Source organism: Salvelinus sp. IW2-2015, linkage group LG22, assembly GCF_002910315.2.
Source record: "Salvelinus sp. IW2-2015 linkage group LG22, ASM291031v2, whole genome shotgun sequence".
Lineage (NCBI taxonomy): Eukaryota > Metazoa > Chordata > Actinopteri > Salmoniformes > Salmonidae > Salvelinus > Salvelinus sp. IW2-2015.
In genome coordinates this window covers 32,388,993-32,411,720 of record NC_036862.1, presented here as the reverse complement: position 1 = coordinate 32,411,720, position 22,728 = coordinate 32,388,993, and the positions used below count along the sequence as shown (strand labels likewise).

The window sequence follows — 22,728 nt, the reverse complement described above, 5'->3', positions numbered from 1 at the left end:
TTGATATGCTATCCATATATTTTTGTCTTGAGGGCGTCCCAAAACAATTCTTTTTCTATCAATGTGAAGCAGGAGAGCTGGACTGGTGTCACAGGGCCTTCCATAAGAAGCCGCAACAATTGGTTCTGTGGTTTTCAGTAAGAAGCCCATGGGATCTGGCCAGTGGGGTTCAGTGCTCCCTACACACAACAAGGAGCATTTGTTCGGAAGAAGGAGAGACTGCTAAAAACTAAAAAGAGCAGAAAAAGACTGATATTAACTATGAAATATCTTTGGATGTGTTTGCAGTGGCTGAACTGAACCTTGTGTGCTGACTGCTGGTCTTTGAAGCAGGTCGGTTTGCAGTTTGGGCTGCTTCTGTATAACCCCACCTTCCCCGCCCCCACCGCAGATACATTGTATCCATTGGTGGACAGGTTCCACTGCATCCTGAAACCTGAAACCCTCCTCTCTTTTGCAAGAGAGTGGTAAAGCCGTGTTCCTTGGTCCCAGGCGTTGCTGACGCGTGCCAGATCATCCTAATCTGGATAGTTATTTAAATCTGGTGTTGGACCGGCACAAGTCGATGATGTGCAGTCACAACAATTGGACTGATGGGCATGCAACGTCTGAAGCAGGGGAGCACGACCCTAGGCATCCTTCTGGGCTATGGCTTGCTGAGTATGCCAAACTACCGTATGTAACTGTCACCAAACAGTTATGCAACGAATGCTGGAATGTCTTAAAAAGTGACAGGAAATAATGTAATTTGATATGCCTTTTATTGTAAGCTAGTTTTTCTATCATTCTAACATGTTTGTTGTTTTATTAGAATATTCTGAATATCATGATGACTAACCGTCCTAATGACATAATAATCGGTATGAAAGATAAAAAACTATAGCTACCGGATTTTATTTTTGGTTTCTGATGGTTTCTATATCGAAGGCCAAATGGTCTTAAAAAGCAATCGAAGACAAAAACAGCAAATAAATGTTTCCAGAAGTGACCATTTTGGTGAAAGATATGAGTGTTTGGTGGATAAATTGTTGTACAGTAGACAAGAAAGCTAGTTTTCAAGTGAGGTGTTCGAGGTTGCCATTGGAGAATTTTCTATATTTTTGTATGCAATTGTTTTGGCCTTTAATCTTTGCCTATGGCGGCGTGCCAGTGGTATGTGTTTTTTTGCACGAAGCTAACGTGGCTGTGATTTTCTCTTTCTTTGTTATCATGTGTGATATAGTATACCAGCGCCCGAAAAAATACAAATGTGAACCAAAAATGTTTTATTTTATTTTGGAATGGGGATACTGTGAATACGGTTTGTTATTGAATGATCTCAATGGAAATTTTTCTTTTGTCTTTGTAATTATATGGACTTCTTCTTTCCTGTCATAGCTGCTCCTAAAGCAAAATATCCACGTTTCTAATTTTCAATTCTTTTTCAAACAATGTAGGAAAAGGGCATTGTTTTGTAAATAAATCTAAATCCTTGCGCATTGCCATGGTTGACTGAGAACCTTAAATTGGGTCACTCATACAACTCAGGAAGTCCATTGGTTCAGAGTTGTCAGTAATAATCCCAGCCCTACACAACAGCCAACTGCTCACATCATCCTCTATCTCAGCGAACTAAACTGTGTGTGTGTGTGTGTGTTGTGTGTTGTGTGTGTGTTGAAGTCCCCTCCCCCTCTAACCCCCTGCCCCACCCTCTGGAGGCGGGCCAACAGCAGCTCCTCCCCCCCTTGCAGGGCTGAGAGGATCTTGGCAGCCAGCTCGGCGGCGTTACCGTAGTTGATGCCGCAGTGATGGGTGAGATCTCGCAGTAAGGGGTGTTGCTCGTCCAGGCTGCAGAGGCTGGAGCAGATGGTGTCTGTGGAAGTGGGCGAGGGCCTGTCTCCTCTACCTGCTCCCTCGCAGCAYGGCCCCCGCAGACCCAGGTGCTGACACACCTGACTGTGAAGAAGGTCCCTCAGGTAGGGGGGCACCTCTGGAGCCAGAGAGGGGGGAGAAGAGAGACAGTGAGTGTACTGAATGACCCTGCCTATTGTCTTACCATGCCTGATGAGGTCAGGTCACGTGGTCAGGAAAAACTAGGAGCCCTACTGATGAGAGAGCAATGTATTGTTCGGGAATGACAGGAGACACGTTAAATAGTCAAACTGACTTATCAGGCTAAATCTGGAAAGGGTGGAGGTTATAGGATGCAAGCTGAWCCTAGATCTTTGCCTTTGGGGCAACTTCTCACCCATATAGTGTTACGGAATAAAATATGTCATACTAAATGAAAATAAATGACATTATCAAGCAAAACAAAGCAGTCATATTTGGTGCAGTGGAGTAAGCAATCAGCATAAAAGCATTGGCATCCCCACAATAGTACACACAAACATTCACAAACACACACGCACTAAATGTATAGTCCACTCACACAACCAACAAACTCATATAGCAACCCCCCCACCCCCCTCTCTGCAGCAAAGGAATCAAATTAAACTTGCATGTGGGATATCAAATTGCGCCGGGGAACAACATTTTTTGTGAGAGGATGAAAGTAGGGCACTGGGACAATCAGAGTTTCAGACAGCTTCATCACCACACAGTTAGAGGAGACAGGGAGGTGGGGGGATGGGGAGAAAGGATGTGCAAGACCTGGAGTAGGGGGTAGGAATAAATGAAGGTATGAGAAAGGAGGACCATGCATTCTTCAGTGATACTCCAGTTGTAATAGGGTAGTATTGGCTCAAATTTGGAAGTTGAAAAAGTTGGTATCGTTTTGGAGGTGGTCTGATTATGATAGTTAGTTAATATGTGTGTGTGTGTGTGTGTGTGTGTGTGTGTGTGTGTGTGTGTGTGTGTGTGTTGTGTTGTACAGTACCCGTGCTTTGTTGTTGTGCTCGTTGGCCGGAATGAAGTCCTCATCATATGAGTCGTCATTAGAGTCATCTCCATCCACAGACGACCAGGCTCTCAGCTTGCCTCCCTATGGCAAACTGCTCCGCCACACCTGAAACACAACATTTGTTATGACATCATATTCAACAACATTTAATACACACACACATACACTCCACATACAGGTTAGACACATTTTAACAAAAATTCAATACACACACACCACACACACACAAACACACACACATTCACACACAGGTTCAGACATCGAGCCCTGTCACTGAGTGCCCATGATGATGCAGGCATTGCTTTGTGATTGACAGGTCTTTCTGTGGAAGACAGAGTACAGGGATAGACTGACATCACAGCAAGTTCTAAACCGGAGTGGTCGTAGATCATACAAACATATAAACATGTCACCTGGGTATATATGCAAACACTGCAAATAATTCACACACACAAATCACAGGTACAGTGCATTCGAAAGTATTCAGATCCTTTGACTTTTTCCACATTTTGTACGTTACAACCTTATTCTAAAATTTATTTGAACACATTTTTTCCTCATTAATCTACACACAATACTTTTAGACATTTTTGCAAATTTATTAAAAATAAAAACAGAACCTTATTTCAGACCCTATGCTATGAGCCTCGAAATTGAGCCAGGTGCATCCTGTTTCCATTGATCATCCTTGAGATGTTTTCTACAACTTGATTGGAGTCCACCTGTGTAAATTCAATTGATGGACATTATTTAGAAAGGCACACACCTGTCTATATAAGGTCCACAGTTGACAGTGTATGTCAGAGCAAAAACTAAGCCAGAGGTCAAAGATTGTCCGCTAGAGCACCGGACAGGATTGTTCGAGGCATAGATCTGGGAAGGTACCAAAAACAATTTGCATTGAAGGTCCCCAATAATACAATGGCCTCCATCATCCTTAAATGGAAGAAGTTTGGAACCACCAAGACTCTCCGAGAGCTGGCCCCCCGGCCGAAACTGAGGCAATCGGGGGAGAAAGTTTGGTCAGGGAAGTGACCAAGAAACCAATGTCCACTTGACAGAACTCCAGAGTCCCTCTATGGATATGGGGAAACCTCCAGAAAGACAACCGCCTCTGCAGCACTCCACCAATCAGGCCTTTATGGTAGAGTGGCCAGACGGAAGCCACTCCTTCAGTATAAAAGGCACATGACAGCCCACTTGGAGTTTGCCAAAAGGCCACCTAAAGGACTTCTGCCATGAGAAAACAAGATCTCTGGTCTGATGAAACCAATGATGTGAAACTCTTTTGCCTGAATGCCAAGTGTCACATCTGGAGGAAACCTGGCACCATCCTATGGTGAAGCATGGTGGTGCAGCGTCATGCTTGTGGGGATGTTTTTCAGTGGCAGGGACTGGAAGACAAGTCAAGATCGAGGGAAAGATGAACGGAGCAAAGTATAGAGAGATCATGATGAAAACCTGCTCCAGAGCGCTCAGGACCTCAGACTGGAGCGAAGGTTCACCTGCCAAACAGAAACAACGACCCTAAGCACTCAGACAAAACAACGCAGGAGTGGCTTCAGGACAAGTCCTTGGTTGTCCTGAGTGGCCCAGCCAGAGCCCGGACTTGAACCCGATCGAACATCTCTGGAGAGACCTGAAGATTAGCTTGCAGCAATGCTACCCATTCCCACCTGACAAAAAATTTGAGAGGATCTGCAGAGAAGAATTGAGAAACTCCCTCAAATACAGGTGTGCCAAGCTTGTATGTCATAGTTAAACAGACTGTTTGCTGTATTTACTGCCAAAGGTGCTCAACAAAGTACTGAGTAAAGGGTCTGAATAGTTATGTAAATGTGATATGAGTTTTGTATTTTAATAAATTTGCACTAAAAAATTTAAAAACTCTTTTAACTATGTCATTATGGGGTATTGTGTGTAGATGAGATGAGTGAAAATTGTTTAAATCCATTTTAGAAATAAGGCTGTAATGTAACAAAATGTAGAAAAAAGTCAAGGGGCTTTGAATACTTTCCGAAATGCACTGTAACACAATCAGAAAATGTGAGATTGCGCCTCCCGAGTAGTTTGCAGTAGTCTAAGGCACTGCATCACAGATCTAGCTGTGCACTAGAGATTCCTGGGTTCGAGTTCCAGACTCTGTCGCAACGGCCGCGCAACCAGGACCATGGGGCGGCGTACAATTGGCCCAGCGTCGTCCAGGTTTCGGGTGGGTTTGGCCAGCAGGGATGTCTTGTCAATCGCGCACTAGCGACTTCTTGGTGGGCCGGCGCAGTGCACGCTGACACAATCGCCAGGTGTACAGTGTTTCCTCCGACACATTGGAGTGGCTTGGTGTGTCAAGAAGGCAGTGTGGCTTGGTTGGTTGTGTTTCGGAGGACGCCAGGGTCTCGACCTTCGCTTCCGTACGGGAGTTGCAGCGATGAGACAAGACTGTAAATAACCAATTGGATTACCACAAAATTGGGGAGAAAAGGGTATCAGTAGCCAGCGGGGTGGCAGGTAGCCCAGCGGGAGGTGGCAGGTAGCCCAGCGGGGGGTGGCAGGTAGCCCAGCTGGGTGGAGGTAGCCCAGGCGTGGGCGGTGCCACGGGGTGACAGGTAGCCCCGGGTGTGCGTACCGCAGCGGGGTGCTGGCAGGTAGCCCAGCGGGGTGGCAGGTGCCACAGAGGCAGTAGGCCCAGCTGTGGCAGGTAGCCCGCTGAGGTGGCAGGTAAGCCCAGCGGGGTGGCAGGTAGCCCAGCGGGGGGTGACAGGTAGCCCAGCGAGGGGTGGCAGGGAGCCTAGTGGTTAGAGCATTGGGCCAGTAACTGAACGGTCGCTAGTTTGAATCTTCGCGCCGACAAGGTGAAAAATCTGCTGATGTTTCCTTGAGCAAGGCACTTAACTCTAATTGTCAATAATGACCACTCTCTGAGGGTGTCTCAGGGAGAGGTGGGATATGCAAAAATATTTCCAACTCACACGTGTATTAATACACACATGTACATGAAATAGCACAAATAAAAACACACACAGGGGACACGGTGATCGTGGGTTTCTCTATGGCTGAGGTGACTCGGCATGTGACAGAGCCAGTGTTCCGGAGAGACAAACTGACCAATCACCTCCAATCACTGTCACGAGCTAGCCAATCACAAATTACCTCTTTCTCTCCGCTGCTCCAATGGCCTTCCTTTCCTCATTCCTCTCCACTCTTTTGTATTCCATCCAATCCCTCTCTTTTCTCATTCCTCTCTTCTCATTTATTTCTCCTCTTTCTCCCTCAGCCACACGTGTTCCTCTCCTTTCCTCATTCATCTCATTTTCCTTTGCATTTCAATCTCCCTCTTTTTCACCTCATTTCGATTTCATCTCTCTCTCTCTCTTTCGCTCTCTCTTTCTTTCCCCATCCCTCTCATCTCATTTCAATTTAAATTCTCTCTATTTCCCTCTCCGCTGTTCTCTGCTGTCATGTGTTCTGTATTCATGTGTTGGTTCACACAGAGATCGATTCTCCCATTCATATTCTACAGTGGCTCAGCCCTAAACTCAGCCTTCACACACAGGGAGGCCCATCCTCCAACATATACCGCTAGTCTCTTTCCGTTTCTCATTGTCTTTCTCCATCTTATACACACAAGGTTTACACCCATGCTGCATACACACAGTAACATTTGACACGCTCACACAGATACAAACACACACTGAAAAGTACACTCTTCTATTTTCCCTCTCACACTCACAAACAGTCAAAAGGGTGAAATAAGCTCCTGTCGGTCAGGGCAGACAGCCAGACTCCTGCAGGGGGAGAACCAATATCCAAGAGAGTGTGTGTGTGTTGGGTATTGTGGCTGTGCTGTGTGTTGATGTGTGTGTGTGTGTGGTGTGTGTGTGTGTGTGTGTGTGTGTGTGTGTGTGTGTGTGTGTGTGTGTGTGGTGTGTGTGTGGTGTGTGTTAGAGAGAGGCCGAGACAGAGATGTGTTGTGTTGGCACGTGCTGGTCCATCAATAGGACAAACCCCACATGGACAGACCACCACTGTAACTCCCATTCAGCTGGCTTAATCTTATCATGAGAGCAGCAAAACACACCACACCACAAATACATACCATATACAGTGCATACATAGTCAAAAACTTCCGACACATTTACCCTTGTTCTCTCCCATAATTGAAAACAAATCACTTCTACCAAACAGTCACACATTTACACTCTCCCATATACAGGACATTACATTCACTGTAAAGTCACCCAAGCCCAGCTAAAGTTCAAAAGGAGCCAGAGATGTCAGCACTTTGACCAGGGTTCTGACAGAGTGACAGGCACATGAAGATGATGTAAGAGAAGTGAAGACAAGTGAAATACCCTGGGTCAGCTGGACGTCGATGGAACAGAAGGGGTAGAAGGTTTGCATGCCTTATGTGTAAGGGCATATTAGTGAGGAGAGAGAGTAGGAGAGGAACAAGAGGAACGAACATGAGGAGAGGGACGTACGAGCCGATGAGTGAGACAGAAGAGAGACGAAGTGCATGCGTAGTAGGAATAGGAATTGAGCTGAGGAGAGAAGAGAGAGTGAGGGAGGGAGGAAAGGGAAAGAGAGAGAAAGAGAGAGCAGAGACAAGAGGAGACCAAAAGACACTAGGAGAGGAGAGAAGAGGAGACGAGACGGACGAGAGGAAGATGGAGACGAGACGAGACGAGACAGAGAGAGGGAGAAGGAGGAGAAGGAGAGGAGAGGAGAGGAGAGGATGAAAAGAGACTAGAGGACGAGAGCAGGGAGAGGAGAGGAGACGAAGAGACGCAGCAGGAGAGGAGAGGAAGAGTGAGACGAGGACTGAGGAGAGGAGAGGAGAGGAGAGGAGAGAGAGAGAGAAGGAGGGAGAGAAGAGCGAGATGAGAGAGAGAAGAAAAAAAAAATGGTGAGGAGACGAGGGCACAAGTAAAAGTGCTCATTCACGCCGGCACTAGCCAGGCAGCAGAAACCTTACTGTGCAAATTAACCTTGAGAGCTCACTTGCAGGAGGAGGCAGACAGGAACAGGGGCGAAAAAATATGTGCATAAAAGAATGGAGGACAAAAAACTGAGGGAAACAGATGAACATTGCACAACATTTTATTACCTCAATCATTGCTGCAAAAAACATTCTCAGTCAACTTACCTGTTAAAGTAAAACTAAATGATCTAATTATAAACTGGGTAGGGCTACTGACCCTGCAGCGAATGCGGGCCTCCTGTTCTCCCTCAGTGAGGTCAGATAGTTGTTGAAGTCAGACTCCAGAGCTGTTGGGGTGTCAGTGGGCTCTACACCAGCCCTTCCACTCTGATCAGGTGGCGGCCACCCTGCCCTGTGCCATGCCTGTTGGGCCTCGTCACATGGTCCTTCATCGCCTGAGAATGCCTAGAGTCAACAATAGAGGGTAAGTGTCACATACAATGTTAAAATGTAAGAGTATAGCGGGCAGGCTTTTGGGTGTGTGTGTGTGTGTGTGATGTGTGTGGTGTGTGTGTGTGTGTGTTGTTGTGTGTGTGTGTGGTGGTGTGTGTGGGTTGTGTGTGTGTGTGTGTGTGTGTGTGTGTGTGTGTGTGTGTGTGTGTGTGTGTGTGTGTTGTGTGTGTGTGTGTGTTTGACAGGTTGCTCGTACGGTGGAACAGGACTGACTTTGACGCTGTGGACCCTGACACCACTGGACTACCTTATGGGTAAAGGATTGTAGTATTCTGTCAATTCTTCTGTGTATTTTCTGAAAAGCTGAGTATTTCAAAGTCACAGCAAACATTACTGCTGATTTCTTACTGCATATCAATAGACAATAGACACTGTGTTTGTCGCCAATGCTTGTATTTACCATGTAATGAAGATCTGGGCTAACGCCGCAATCTCTTGAATGTAATGCTCCTTCTTCCATTTGGTAACATTTCAACGGTGTTCTTCAACATTTTACCTGTGAAGAAAAAAAAACCATTATTAAAGGATGACTCATAACACTACATTAATATGACAAGCAGTGGAGGCCATTATACAGATGTTACTGTACATGCTATGACTACAAGAAATCCTTTCAAACTGATCTAAAAGAACACTCATGTTTTCAAGTAGAGAAATAACCTGTTTTCATGTTTTTACACACACACACACACACACACACACACACACACACACACACACACACACACACACACACACACGCATTAATTGATATGAAGGCCATTGCAAGATTATTGATGAAGACTACAGAACAACCCCCCTCCTCTCTACTCTCCTCCATTGTCGGTCGGTCTGTCCATCCTCTACTCTCCTCCATTGGTCTGTCTATCCATCCTCTTACTCTCCTCCATTGGTCTGGTATGTCCATCCTCTACTCTCCTCCATTGTCTGGTCTGTCCATCTCTACTCTCCTCCATTGGTCTGTTATTCATCCTCTACTCTCCTCCATTGGTCTGGTCTATCCATCCTCTACTCTCCTCCATGTTGGTCTGTCCATCCTCTAACTCTCCTCCATTGGTCTGGTATGTCCATCCTCTACTCTCCTCCATGGTCTGTTTGTCCATCCCTCTACTCTCCTCCATGGTCTGTCGCATCCCACCTCCTCCATTGGTTGGTCTTATCCGATCCTCTACTCTCCTCGCATTGGTCTGTTTATGTCCATCCTCTACTCTTCCTCCCTTGGTCTGGCTACCTTATGGGTAAAGATTGTAGTATTCTGTCAATTCTTCTGTGTATTCTGGAAAGCTGAGTATTTCAACAGTCACAGCAAACATTACTGTGATTCTTATTGTATATCAATAGCATCCTCTACTCTCTTCCCTGTTCTGGTCTATCCCATCCTCCACTCTCCCCATTGGTCTGGTCTGTTAATCCTCTCTTACTCTCCTCCCTTGGTTGGTCTATCCATCCTCCACTCTCCTCCATTGGTCTGGTCTGTTAATCCTCTCTACCCTCCTCCCTTGCGTTGGTCTGTAATCTCTACATCTCCTCCCTTGCTGTCTGTAATCCTCTCTACTCTCCTCCTTGGTCTGGTCTATCCCTCCTCTACACTCCTCCCTATGGCTTGGTCTGTTAATCCTCCTCTACTACTCCCTGGTCTGGTCATCCATCCGTCTACTATCCTCCCTTGGTCTGGTCTATCCATCCTCTACTCGTCCTCCCTTGGCCTGCGTCTGTTAATCCTACTCTCTCACTCTCCTCCGACTCTCGTCCCTGGTCTGCTATTCCATCCTCTACTCTCCTCCATGTGGTCTGGTCTGTTATCCTTCTCTACTCTCCTCCATTGGTCTGGTCTGTTAATCCTCCTCTACTCTCCTCCTTGGTCTGGTCATATCCATCCTTACTCTCCTCCATTGGTCTAGGTCTGTATCCTCTCTACTCTCCTCCCTTTGGTCTGGTATGTCCATCCTCTCTATCTCTCCATTGTCTGGTCTGTAATCTCTCACTCTCCTCCCTTGGTCTGTCTATCCTATCATCTACTCCCTCCATTGCTAGTCTGTTAATCCTCTCTACTCTCCTCCATTGGTCTAGTATGTCCATCCTCTCTACTCTACTCCATTGGTCTGGTCTGTTAATCCTCTCTACTCTCCTCCCTTGGTCTGGTCTATCCATCATCTACTCTCCTCCATTGGTCTGGTCTATCCATCGTCTACTCTCCTCCATTGGTCTGGTATGTCCATCCTCTACTCTCTACTCCCTTAGTATGGTCTGCCTATCCTGTAAAGTCACACCGCAAACATTGTATCTGGTGTTGACACGCGCTTTTGTTCACCGTTGCTTTTTATAGCCTAGTTTGGTCCACGTGTCTATAATGTAGACAGTTAGCTGATCCCACGTCAATCTACGTTTGCGCATAGTTAATTCATGAAGGTAGAATCATTAGCAGCAGAAGCAGAACGTAATGACATTTTTTCGGGCGCTCTAAATACTGAAACGTTTTCAAACAGCCCTGAGACAGGGGCTCTGCGAGCKCAGATGTTCCCGCGCTGGCGATTATGTCAACCACTACGGCACTACTGAGACGCGTGATAATCCTCTAGCGCCGCAGAGAGACTCGAGCTCCCACATCACTGAAGAAAATCTGGGAGATATGTCATGCCTTCGAGTTTCACATGACCCCAGGCGCCACTGCACTTTACACCACCGTCACCCCTTCTACCTCTTCACCCACTCTCCCCTACTGGACGCGAGCTGAGAGCTCGGAATGGCGAAGGCATCGGCCGCATTCATCCCCACACAGACGGGTGAAGATGATGGTACTCTTGTGCTTCACATGCACGGAAACACACACATATCCCTTTTGTAAAATAACGAAGACATGCCCGGCGTTTTACTGACAAGCCATGGGCTAATCTGGCACAGTCTAGTGAACAGAAAGCAAGGTGCCGAGGTTGCCATTACCCCGTTTAAAATCCGAGACTCGCCTGTCGTTTCTGTTCAACCATTCCTTTACCATAAACTCTCTATAGTGACGACAGGCCTATGAAGCATTCTCAACTCAGAAAATGAAACGAAAACATCAGCAGCACCGGCAGTAGGCTATTTATTAATTGAGTAATTGGCATTCCGCGTATCTGCTCGGTGTATTGAACTCCCGATCTTCTCCAAAACTGCAGACGCAATGCCAAGTGTTTCATACGAGATGTCGCTGTCGAACTGGARTTTATTTACAACTACTGCCCTTATTTTACGAATAATTAAATAGAGAAAATATTATATTCAAGTTCAATCTGCCMAAATAAACTAGGATGGCCCAATGGGTTGCCAAACAGGTGCCAGAATGACGTGCATATAGCGACAGGGAGACACAGCAATTCCCTACTACAGGCTTTAACACTGGACAGCTYTATTCCAGTTTCTTTGAACTGAATACGCTGATATCACAAAAACAAACGTACGCGCGCACACTGGCTACACGCACACATACACGCAAGAATAGGCTTCCATAGCTACAAAGCTATTGGCATCAGTGACATGTAGTCTAATAATACCAGTGTTCCTTCATCTGTGACAACGCCCCTTGTTTTCTCGCAGATGAGCAGCTTTTCCATAGAAAATAGGATGCAAATCAAGTCCCTCTTCTCTAACATACTACGCTGCGTGTGTGTGCTGCGTGTATGTGCTGAGCTCGCCTCCTCGCGACCCTATGCCTGTGCCTGTGCTTCGAAAACGGTTGCTGAACTTTCCACTAAAGGAGCATTGCTATAGCAACCGATCACCAAGGAGCAATTTCTCTCAGGACACGTGGATCTGTGATTCGTAGATGACGTCACATGCACACGGATGGCCACAGATGGTTTTTACTCCTAGTCTCAATTTAGCTATACATTCATATGTTCCTCTGGAAGACTAAYGCCTCAAATGCGTTCTATAGGTTTCAGAGGCGACACCTTCTACAAACAGATTCGACATCTATATTGCTTGATGGACGTGGAGAGAGGACGAGCCGACACGCGTGCACCAGCGGAGCTTCTGTATGGCAATGGGCACGCTGGCACGGCTCTGCGACAGTGCCTGAAGGGTCACCAAGCGGCAAACAATCATAATGGCCCTGACCGTTCTATTCCAGCGCCGAGATATTCAATAGAGCCGTGTAGAGAGAAGAGAGGAGAGAGGCGAGAGGAGAGAGGAGAGAGGAGAGAGGAGAGAGGAGAGTAGGAGAGGGAGAGAAGGAGAGGGCGAGAAGAAGAGAGGAAGAGAAGAAGGAGAGAGAAGAGAGGAAAGAGACGGTAGAGAGAGAGAGAGGAAGAAGACAGAGGAGAGAGAAGAGAGGAGAGATGAGAAGAGGAGGAGGAGTCGAGAGGAGAAGAGGAGAGGACGAGAGGAGAGAGACGAGAGGAGAGAGAAGAGAGGAGAGAGGAGATGAGGAGAGGAGAGAGAGAGAGGAGAGAGACGAGAAGAGGGAGACGAGACGAGAGTGAGAGAGAAGAGAGCGAGAGAAGAGAGGCAGAGAAAGGAAGAGAGAGAGAAGAGACGAGAGGAGAGAGACGAGAAGGAGGGAGAGAGATGGAGGCGAGAGGAAAGAGTGAGGAACGAGAGGGAGAAGAGGAGAGAGAGGAGAGATGAGAGGAGAAGGAGAGAGACAGAGAGGAAGGAGAGAGAGAGAGAGGAATGAAGAGACGAAGGTGAGAGGGAGAGAGACGAGAGGAGGAGGGACGAGGAGGAGGAGAGCGAGAGAGAGAGAAGAGAAGGAGGAGAGAGAGGAGGAGAGGAGAGCGATGAGGAGAGAGAAGAATGAAGAGAGAGGACGAGAGAAAAGGCGAGAGGACGACGGAGAGGAGGAGCAGACGAGAGAGTAGGAGAGAGTGAGAGAGCGAGAGGATAGAGAGAGCGTAGAGAGAGAAGAGGAGAGGAGAGGAGAAAGATGGGAGAGGAGATGGGACAAGGAGAGAGAGAGAGGAGAGATGAGAGAGGAGATGGGAAGAGGGGAAGAGAGAGAGAGAGAAGAGACGAGAGAGGAGAGAGGAGAGAGAGGAAGAGAGAGAGAGAGGAGAGAGAAGGAAGAGAGCAGGGAGAGAGAGAAGAGGAGAGGAGACGAGAGGAAGAGAAGAGAACGAGAGAAGAGAGAGGATATTTGGCGGTGCTAATAATCTCCTCGTTAATGCAGCACGCGATGGTCTTGAAATCCAGATGGTGCGCGCTGATCGATACAATGAGATGAGACGGATTCATCATTAGCTTTGACTGAATTATTCCAGCAACATGCTAACTTCTATTTACTTCTCTATAGCCTGCATAAGACTGTCAGTAGAGAGAGATAGCATGGACTAAATGAGATAGGCATATAGRATCTGTGAGCAGGTTCATTGCATAATTGTTTCCACCTCTAGATAGGCCTATACCTGAAATTGTTTAGGTATTGCCTAATCAATTGTGGCGGTCAGTAAATAATATAATATTAATAAATGGATTTTATATTGTAGATATGTGATAGTAGAGTAGTGGCCTGAGGGAACACACGTAATGTGCTGTTAAAAGTATTGTGATAATATTTTAAATTGTATATACTTGCCTTAATGTTGCTGGACCCCAGGAACAGTAGCTGCTAATGGGGATCCTTAATAAATACAAATACAAATAAATCGTTACAGAGAGCTACTCCGAAAAKACCAAATGGATGGAGGGCAGCACCTGCTCAGGCTGAATCAAACCAACCCAATGTCAACGTGGCCAACCACCGGGTACAAAGCCAGTCAGTCAGAAGTGCTGAAGCCTACACAGTAATTGAGACTGCAGCATTGGCGGCCGAGCCGCTGCCGACCCTACCGTCCAACTCTCCTTAGTAGATCTGTTTAATTGCATTTAGGCCAAGGCAAAAAGGCATTACACTCAGTGCCATTGAGATTCTCATTTGAAAGCTGCATTAGAAATGAATTGCTAATTACTTTGAATGACTTCATATAATAATTAGAAAACTAACTGGTGAACATTTACTGAAAACCAAAATGGAGGAACCCAAAGCGGAATCACTCGTTAACGACTTGRACGGCTTAGTTAATTAGGTAATTATTAAACCAGAAAAGGTTGAGAAAATAATGTTYTGCTTCACATCGCGAATTTCTATTGACTTCGAAGAGAACTCAATTCAGAGCTAGGCTACTGTCCGTTGTGATTATCTGGGTGCCCCTGCGGTCTATTATGGGCGATCCCATTGCATTAGACAAAATATAAGCTACACATAAACGAGTAACACGGGGGTTTATGTAATAGACCTATTACAGATAGGCTACTGCTGTTAAAACATATAAACATGTTGGTGATACAAATGCTCAGTKCAGAACTGCTGCTTTAGGCTGATGGAATATGATGTAAACCAGGGTCGCAACTTTGGTTTTAGAAGTGGGGGGGGGACCTCATTTATTTATTTGTATTTTATTTTTATTATCCAGTCAGATAAACACTCCAACCAGCCTACCAGACCGCTCGGAGGCGTCCACGTGGTCCTAAAGCACACCGTCGTCTCATTTTGTATCACATTCCAATGATAAAACTGGGGTGGACAGAAATGCAATTTCAGAATGTKGGGGACATGWCCCCATCTCGAGTGAAAGTTGCGCCCCTGATGTAAACGAACCCGGTATAATAGCGATGAACAATGATGTTCCACCTCATGTAGCGCATTATTGAGTAAAAAGTATAGGCCTAATCAATAAGCATTCATCCAGTGAAAACATCTCCTGTGACAGAGGGTCGCGCTTGAATGCACAGTGWWTGATAGCTGTAGCTGGGCGGCAGGTCCAGGGGACTCGGAGGTGTCACGTCACTATGTGTGGACCGAGCCAAAAAAAGTGTCAAACTGTGACAATCAGCACCTGCCAGTGGTCCAGTGTCCCTAGAGGCGCGTGGCGAATGAGTCTGTGAGCCAAGCAGATCCGGGTGTTTCCGAAGAGCGSCAGTCACTGAGTTTGCTTCGCTCCAGTCCACGCGCAAAGTAGGACCGTCGACTGCCACTGTCAAAGGGAGAGAACTTATAGGTGAACTGCAAATCAACATGCCAAGCATGCCACGAGAGGGACCCAGGAGCCACTGCAGGGGCTAACCCAGAGGGAGCGTTTAGAATGCTAAGCGGGCCATACGTGGTATTTCAATGTAGTGTCCCTTAGATAAGGCCGACTATTAACCCCAGTTAATACCTATTTAGAATAGCAACGCAAACAGGGTGCACTTGAATTGAGATACCACGGGGGGCTATCCGAGGAGGGCTGTGCTCGTGCACATCAACTTTGCAGTCATSCTACGTCATGCAGGCAAGGCTCTTATGTCGTTTGTATTTTTTTCAACACAGACTAAGCTATAAGGAGGTCAGAGTAGAGGGGGCCAGTTATCTTCCCTGCTAATCAAATAAAGCAGAGAATATAATATGCCATCTCTTTATGAAAATACACATTTTATTTTCCACCCAAACACCCCTCCACCTGGCTGCATGCACTTCAACCGCCCTCCATTATGAGTGCCAAGGCACTAACCAACAGGCACAAATGGAAAAAGACTATGGGCACGTCGTGCTCGAGCGAGCTCATATGGCACCATCAYTTCAGCCATCTTCCTCAGACTGGAATTGGCACTGAACAAAACCTAATTGAACAACACTCCAGAGAAATAGACCGAATTGGCCTTGTTGTTTAGTACACAATCTCACACTCATTCATGCAAATATGTACAAAAAGTATTTCAGCAGATTTCGTGCGTTTTTGTGTGGCTTAATTCGTGTGAAAATACACACATTTTTGGGCGACATAATTCGTAGGATAAGACACATTTTTTGTGCGATTTCATTCATAGGAAAAAAACATTTKTGGGAGGGCAAACCTTGGGAACAATCTTTTTAAAGTTATTGGAGCAATGCATTTTGGGCAATGGTGTTCTACACTCCCTTTTTTGTGTCCCACATTTATTTATATAAAAAACTAACGTGTTAACTGCCCAATATTGTTAATCAACCCAGGTTGTCAAAATACACCAAAATACTTATTTTTATTWATGCCACCATTTTTGTTTTCTTTGCCTGTTTCCGCTTAATACTTTGGGTTACTGATGCTATGTCGGATTTTATGAGGGTTACCAGATTGGACCAAAAAAATCAGTATTTATTTTTTTGTGGTATCGATGAAGGTATTTGATTTGGGAATAGTGATACATTTTCATTATGGAAAATGTATTAATAATAAATATGGGGAAACAGAAGACCTGCAAAAAAAATCTGTTTGGTTTAAAGCTGCATGGTATTTGCACCTACAACAAGCCTGGACTATGATCAATTAATCCATATCAATGCAGTTAAACAGGTTCATGTAAAATAATGACTTATGTTGGCTTACACTTATTGCACTTCCAAGGCCATTTCATGATGATTATTACGGTTGTGTCAATCATGTTATATACTGAGGCAATTGAAACAAAGCATATGCCAGCATTGTAGGACTACTGCCTCTGCCCAGAGGCCTACTAGGCTTTCATGTCAACAGCCGTTAGAGCTCACTTTGCCACATATGAGCCCTGGTTAGAGTCCCTGTTGCAGCTTTCACTTTCTTACGCCACATTGGTGGCAGCGTTGGGATCACGTCCAGCTCACGTCTAGTTATGTGATCTAATGGTGGGAAGCATTCGGTTTTTCAACATTGTGTTGGGTGTAATTACATTGATATATCTAGTGAACAATGGATAAGCAACAATGGGCATGACAGATAGAAGTAGTCACTACAGGTGTGATCAAGCCTTACATTAAAGTTGCCTGAAGCTGAATGGAAAGTGTTATGCCCTGATCAGTTATTCAGAAGAACATCCTCTGTGACTGTCTACTTTACATAAGTTAACTTACCAGTGTGGACACAAAACAAACACATTCTACACATTTACAAACTACCTGTTTAAAGTCTTATTACAACCATAGTGTTCTTTTGTTACTGAAGCTTATATGTCAAATAACCTGACAATGATCCACATCATATGGGTAGACAAATAATGTAAGTGTGTTATGCAGCAAACACAACTATCCTTTTTTAGGATGCAAACCAGTTATATGAATCACTGTTGATCCATCCTGTTCTGATCTAATGAGATGGATGTGGGATTTACTACGGCCTAGAATACAGGCCTTTCCCAGTCATGAAGGACGAAGCTAGGACCCTCTTGATTCTCATTGGCGAAGACTGAACTCAAGTTAGGGGTTATATGTCAGACTCTCCTATACCACGTTGCCCAACATGTTATACCCCATAGGTTGTAAGTAAACGCTATTAAAGTGATATAACTTGCATCATTACTATAGGGCTGTGAAACCCATAGTCTAATGGCTTTAGACTGAGCATTTCTCACCATTCATTTACGGATAGCAATTTACAATTTTTATAACAGGTAGTGTCCATTTATTTACAGTAGTGTGTTGATTAATTATTGCTTTTTTCAGTGGAAATACAGAATATGTATAAAAATACCAAATATACCAAAAGCTAAATCAAGCAGAGATTTACAACTATTTAACCATGTTAATCATTACTGAAACATGCAAACTACAAACATTTAACCAGTAAAAGATAATAAATTCATGACAACTAGAAACAAATGTTTTATTAAAAGTAATTSATACAAAAGTTGGCTATAACATGAGTACAAACAAAGTGAGTGTGTGTATATGTCTGTAAGTGTTTGTGTGTGTGTGTATTATAATTTCCCATCGTAAAAATGTATCCCCATTCCCCAATCAAATAACTTAATCGATACCACACAAAAAAAATTAAAGAAATAAAAAATGTTCTCCAATTTGGCAACCCTCAACAAATTTGACATAGCCTTGTATAAAATGCATTATGAAAGAAAATGTGTAATGTAGGCTCCACTAAAAAATGTATTTTCCTATGAATGAAGTCGCACAAAAATGTGTCTATTCACACAAATTAAGCCACACAAAAACCGCAAAAAATTCACGAAATCTGATTAAATACTTTTTGTACATATTTGCACGAATTGAGTGTGAGATTGTGTTGTTCATAAACGCTTGCGTCATTATTTGGCACAGTGGTGGTCCCTCTTAGGTAATAGTTTCCATCAGTTGTTCCAATACAAAAACGATAAATATTGTAGTTCATTCTATTTGTCAAACTTATCTCTGAAGGAGGGACCAAGGTTGCAAAGCAGAAGCACGGAAATGCCCTACAGGTGTTTCAGCACTTGGACAGCTTCTACTCTACAGTGCACTGTGTGATCGCTGTTTTCAATTGATAGCTTGTGAAGCTGAGTGCAACATGACTAGATAATCAACTATGCAAGTGCCATTTAGTAGTATATTACAAAAACCTGTCTCTGCTGGATGTGTCCTTTCAGTAATCAGAGTGGGTCTATATTGTCAAAACATAAGTTCTATTTTGCTCTCCTCTCAAGAAAACCGTGTCTAGTTACAGCATGTGAAAATAACAACTCTGCTCGATTAGTCGCCGGCACCCATCTGTGCTATTGAGGCCAGTATAACTGACCTCATCACTCACGAGCTCAAGTTGCTCGCGCCAGTAGGATTCAATATCTGCCATTTAATTGGATGTATTGAGATCAAATGCCTCGGGGTGTTTTGTATCTYGGAATCCATGGCTCGCTCGCTAATTAATGTATTGTTCAGAGGGGGTTATGGATGCACGCGCTGTTTTGTAAATTAGATTCATGGAAGGGGCTTGGAAGGCGTTGGTTTGTCATTTGAGCCGGTGGCCGCTGGCTCCCTTTTGATGTGTGTTGATTTCCTACCCTCACACACACAGATTGCTGTGGGGTAGACGAGCCATGCACTGCGCCCTCTGTTACCCCCTTGGATCACACAGAGAGACCCACACACCTCACTTCCTGTTTCTATGACGACGGAATGACTTGATGCTGAGGTCGTGTTGGTGAGAATTAGMAAACCAATAAACACAAATAACCTACCGACCGGCACCACTGTCGATCTAAATGCCAATATTTACATGTCTAATACCTGCCAAGTAAACAAGGATTTTCACTTGCCTTTGGAYTGACAAATGGATCAGGTTATGACCTTTTAAAAAAAAATCACAGTAGTCTCCCCACAACACAAACAACATGTAGGCTCTAATGTAGCCTGATTATATAAGACATAAAACAACAGATGAATCAATCAGTCAAAGGCAAAACCGCATCCCTATGCGATCATGTCTCATAGCAATCTCGAGGATTCTATAAAGGCTTAAATCCCTGGTCCACAGAGCAGTGCAATGAAGACCAATCTGTAAAAAAAAAAATATATATATATATATATATATATAATATATATATATATATATATATATATATATTATATATATAGCTAGGACAAAATAAAATACAAACAGATTCAAAAGCCTATTCAGCCTAGAGAAAACAAATTACGAATGGGGGGGGGGGGGGGTATGATTTGGAGCGTTGCAATCTTATAGACCTAGCCTAGGATTTTTGTCGATTGTCTTCGGCAATTGAATGGTTTATGATGTCAGATTGTGCAACAGTTTCTCTGCGGCCACGCGTATCGAGAGCGAGCGGATCACCAGGAAATTAAAGGCTCGCTGACATCGTTATCTGTGCATACATTTTTGATTTGCTCTAGGCTATATCTTTATTATTTAATGTATGCTTTTTTTCGCCATCTAGGCGTAGATATCAGTGTATTCTCGCTGGGCACCAAGGTGCCTCGCTCTCTGTCGTTGTCGTGGAAACAAGAGCTAGACCATGGCGGTGCGACTCCTGTCTTCCATGCTCACTGAAAGACTTAAGAGGAAATCAACATAATTATGTCAAGGCTAGCTGCATTGTGATATAGTTATAATGGGCAAACAGGTGGGTCTTGTCGTGTAGCCTACAGCAACGACAGGTCTGTGTAGACTATTAATGGGGTGACACTGATAGCATGCACGTCACAGAACACAGAACACGTCACAGAACAAAGACAGAAAGTTTGAAGCAGCCCATCTAATTCAGTATTATGGACAGCAATATGATTACAATATGATTACATTGACATGTTACAGTCCTGACAAGTGCTGATGGTCTGACGATGATAGACAGTACCCTACAAGCCAAAAGCATCATCAAGTGTCTGAAGGGGCGTGCTTGATAGGCAATTAGAGGCCTGGCTTCCAGATTTATAGGCATATCAAATAAATCATCCCTGGCTTGTTTATATTGCTAACAATATTGTATTTCGCTGCTGTGGGTGATAAGCGACTGTGTGTGTGTGTGTGTGTGTGTGTGTGTGTGTGTGTGTGTGTGTGTGTGTGTGTGTGTGTGTGTGTGTGTGTGTGTGTGTGTGTGTGTGCACGCGCGCGCGCGCGCGCATTACATAGATGCTTGCACTGATGGATGGATGTGGGGTGCGTGTGATTTATCGCTAGTGCAAGGCCCCATCAAATGAATCACGTTTCCAGGACCGAGCGAGGGAGATATCGGTGGGAAACACCAATGAAGAGGAGATGGGAAAGAACTAGGCGGACAGACACTGAGAMAAGACAGGGGGATCTTGTAAACAACCAGCGGGAGAACAAGACAACTGCGGTGTCAACCAAGGAAGCTTGTCTCTCATTATACCCTGATGAAGACAGCTTGTCTGTCGAAACGTTGATTATTAGGTTATTCAATTATTGCATCTGAGCTCCTAGAGTGTGCGACTCTCCTTTTCTTTTTCTATCTTGTCTCTCGGGAACAGCAAATCAGTCTGTGGGCTATGTAGCTCATGCCCCAACACAGTGATATATTTCAATTATGCATTTCCGGACGAGGGTAGCCCCCTATTTGTTAAAAAGGACTAATTACAGCTTAGTCAATTCAACGATCTTATGATGTATGACGGCTATAAAGCCATGTCTGTGGGAATAGCTCTTCGAATCGCCCGGATAACATGAAGACAGAACACGTAGATAAAATCAATATGCTGTCTTACCTTGCAGCTAAACTGGGTCAATGCAGTCAAAACCATTGTGCCGACCGGGAGAGTCTGGTCATTCAAACATAAAACCTTTAGCCCCGCATCCTTCAACAGCAGAAAAATCACTTCACTCTCCTGCCTAGCGCGCTCACCAAAAGGCTATACGAGATCAGCTCTCGCGGCATCTCGATGCCAACACTCACTCCCTCCTCATCTCCTGCAGCTCCTCCAGAAGAAAGCCCCAGTGCTTCCCTATTCTCAACTGATTGACTATTATAAACAGATTTATGGTCTATCTAGAAATATCTAAACTCAAAGATGAAAACAAAGTTTACAGTCCAGTTCAATAAACAAACGACCTATTGCACCGCTTAAATGTCCCGTGCACACAACTCACACCATTCGTTGTATGCAAAAATCAGGCGGTCTGGGACGTGCTTTTATGATCAAAACAAAATTAAAGAACTCGTACCAACTGACGTTTTGGAACCAATAGGGCCGATTKTCGCTTCTCACACGAGTAGCCTAACCTACACCTGTTTTCATTCTGCAACAAAAGACCCGAGYGTACCTTATAGATCTGAAGTCTCTCCTGTCTCTCCCCGAAGTCTTCTCTGGGTTCCGCAAGGATACGACGTGCTGCTCACAACCCTCGAGTGACACCGAGGGCGGGGGAAAGTCCAACCCGTTCTTCCAAGTTTTCACTTGCTTTTTGTTAATGCTTGGTTGCTTGTGAGTTCTGTATTTTCTATATGGCTTCTGTGTAGTCTTTGCGCGGTTTTATCATTACAATATTCATATCCAGTGTATTCTATCTGCCTGTAGCCAAACCGTGCCCCTCTCTCCCTACGTCACTGAGGGAAGGATCGATGCTGGCGTTTCAGCAACACCGCGGCTGGACAGCGCACGTCTACTTGGGCTCTGAGGCCGCGGCAGCAGCATTGGCTTCACGCTCCGCTGCTGGGGGTTCCCCCTCGTTGTCACACTCTAGTGAAATCCACACACCAGCACGGGGTCGTCCCGCGTTCTTCGTGTAGCTCTAGCCTAGTAGCGTCATTCGGCCTTGGCTAGCAGAGAAGTTGCAGGTTGGATTGGTACAAAAATCCCACGCGAAAACTGTTTTATACACCAGGCAGAGCTTCCACCTCCCTTTTCGCTCTACTTAAAGTGGAAAGAGATCTGATTGGAGGATGTCACGGTGTAAGGACCAGCCTATTTCATAAAGGGTGAGGGGCTAGAAGTGGAGAGAGAATTACCTCGGGATTGATGTTCTCAATWAAAAATTGCATTTCTCAGCAGATGCGATTTCAGTGAGGGCCTCTGATAGCCCACTAAGATAACTTATTGCAACTTATTTAACTGAACGCATTGATCTAACTCAACTCCCGTGGGTAGGGTCTAGTTAAAGATGCAAGGCGTGATTAAAATGTTACAAGCATAGCTTTTAAAGATGAAAGCTTAAAATTGCCTTCCTTCAAAATG

At 44.9% G+C, this 22,728-nt stretch overlaps 1 protein-coding gene across 1 annotated transcript in view; it reads right to left on the bottom strand.

Annotated features, from left to right (window-relative positions):
• The window catches only part of LOC139022743 (uncharacterized), a 20,083-nt gene extending 12,804 nt beyond the window's left edge, over positions 1-7,279 (bottom strand). The window contains exons 1-4 of the mRNA XM_070433880.1: positions 7,231-7,279; positions 5,133-5,317; positions 2,876-2,962; positions 1,653-1,988 (exon numbers count right to left, since the gene is read on the bottom strand). Coding sequence (XP_070289981.1) covers positions 1,653-1,988; positions 2,876-2,962; positions 5,133-5,317; positions 7,231-7,279 — 657 coding nt within the window. The remainder of the gene's footprint in view (positions 1-1,652; positions 1,989-2,875; positions 2,963-5,132; positions 5,318-7,230) is intronic.
• Positions 7,280-22,728: the final 15,449 nt, after the last annotated feature.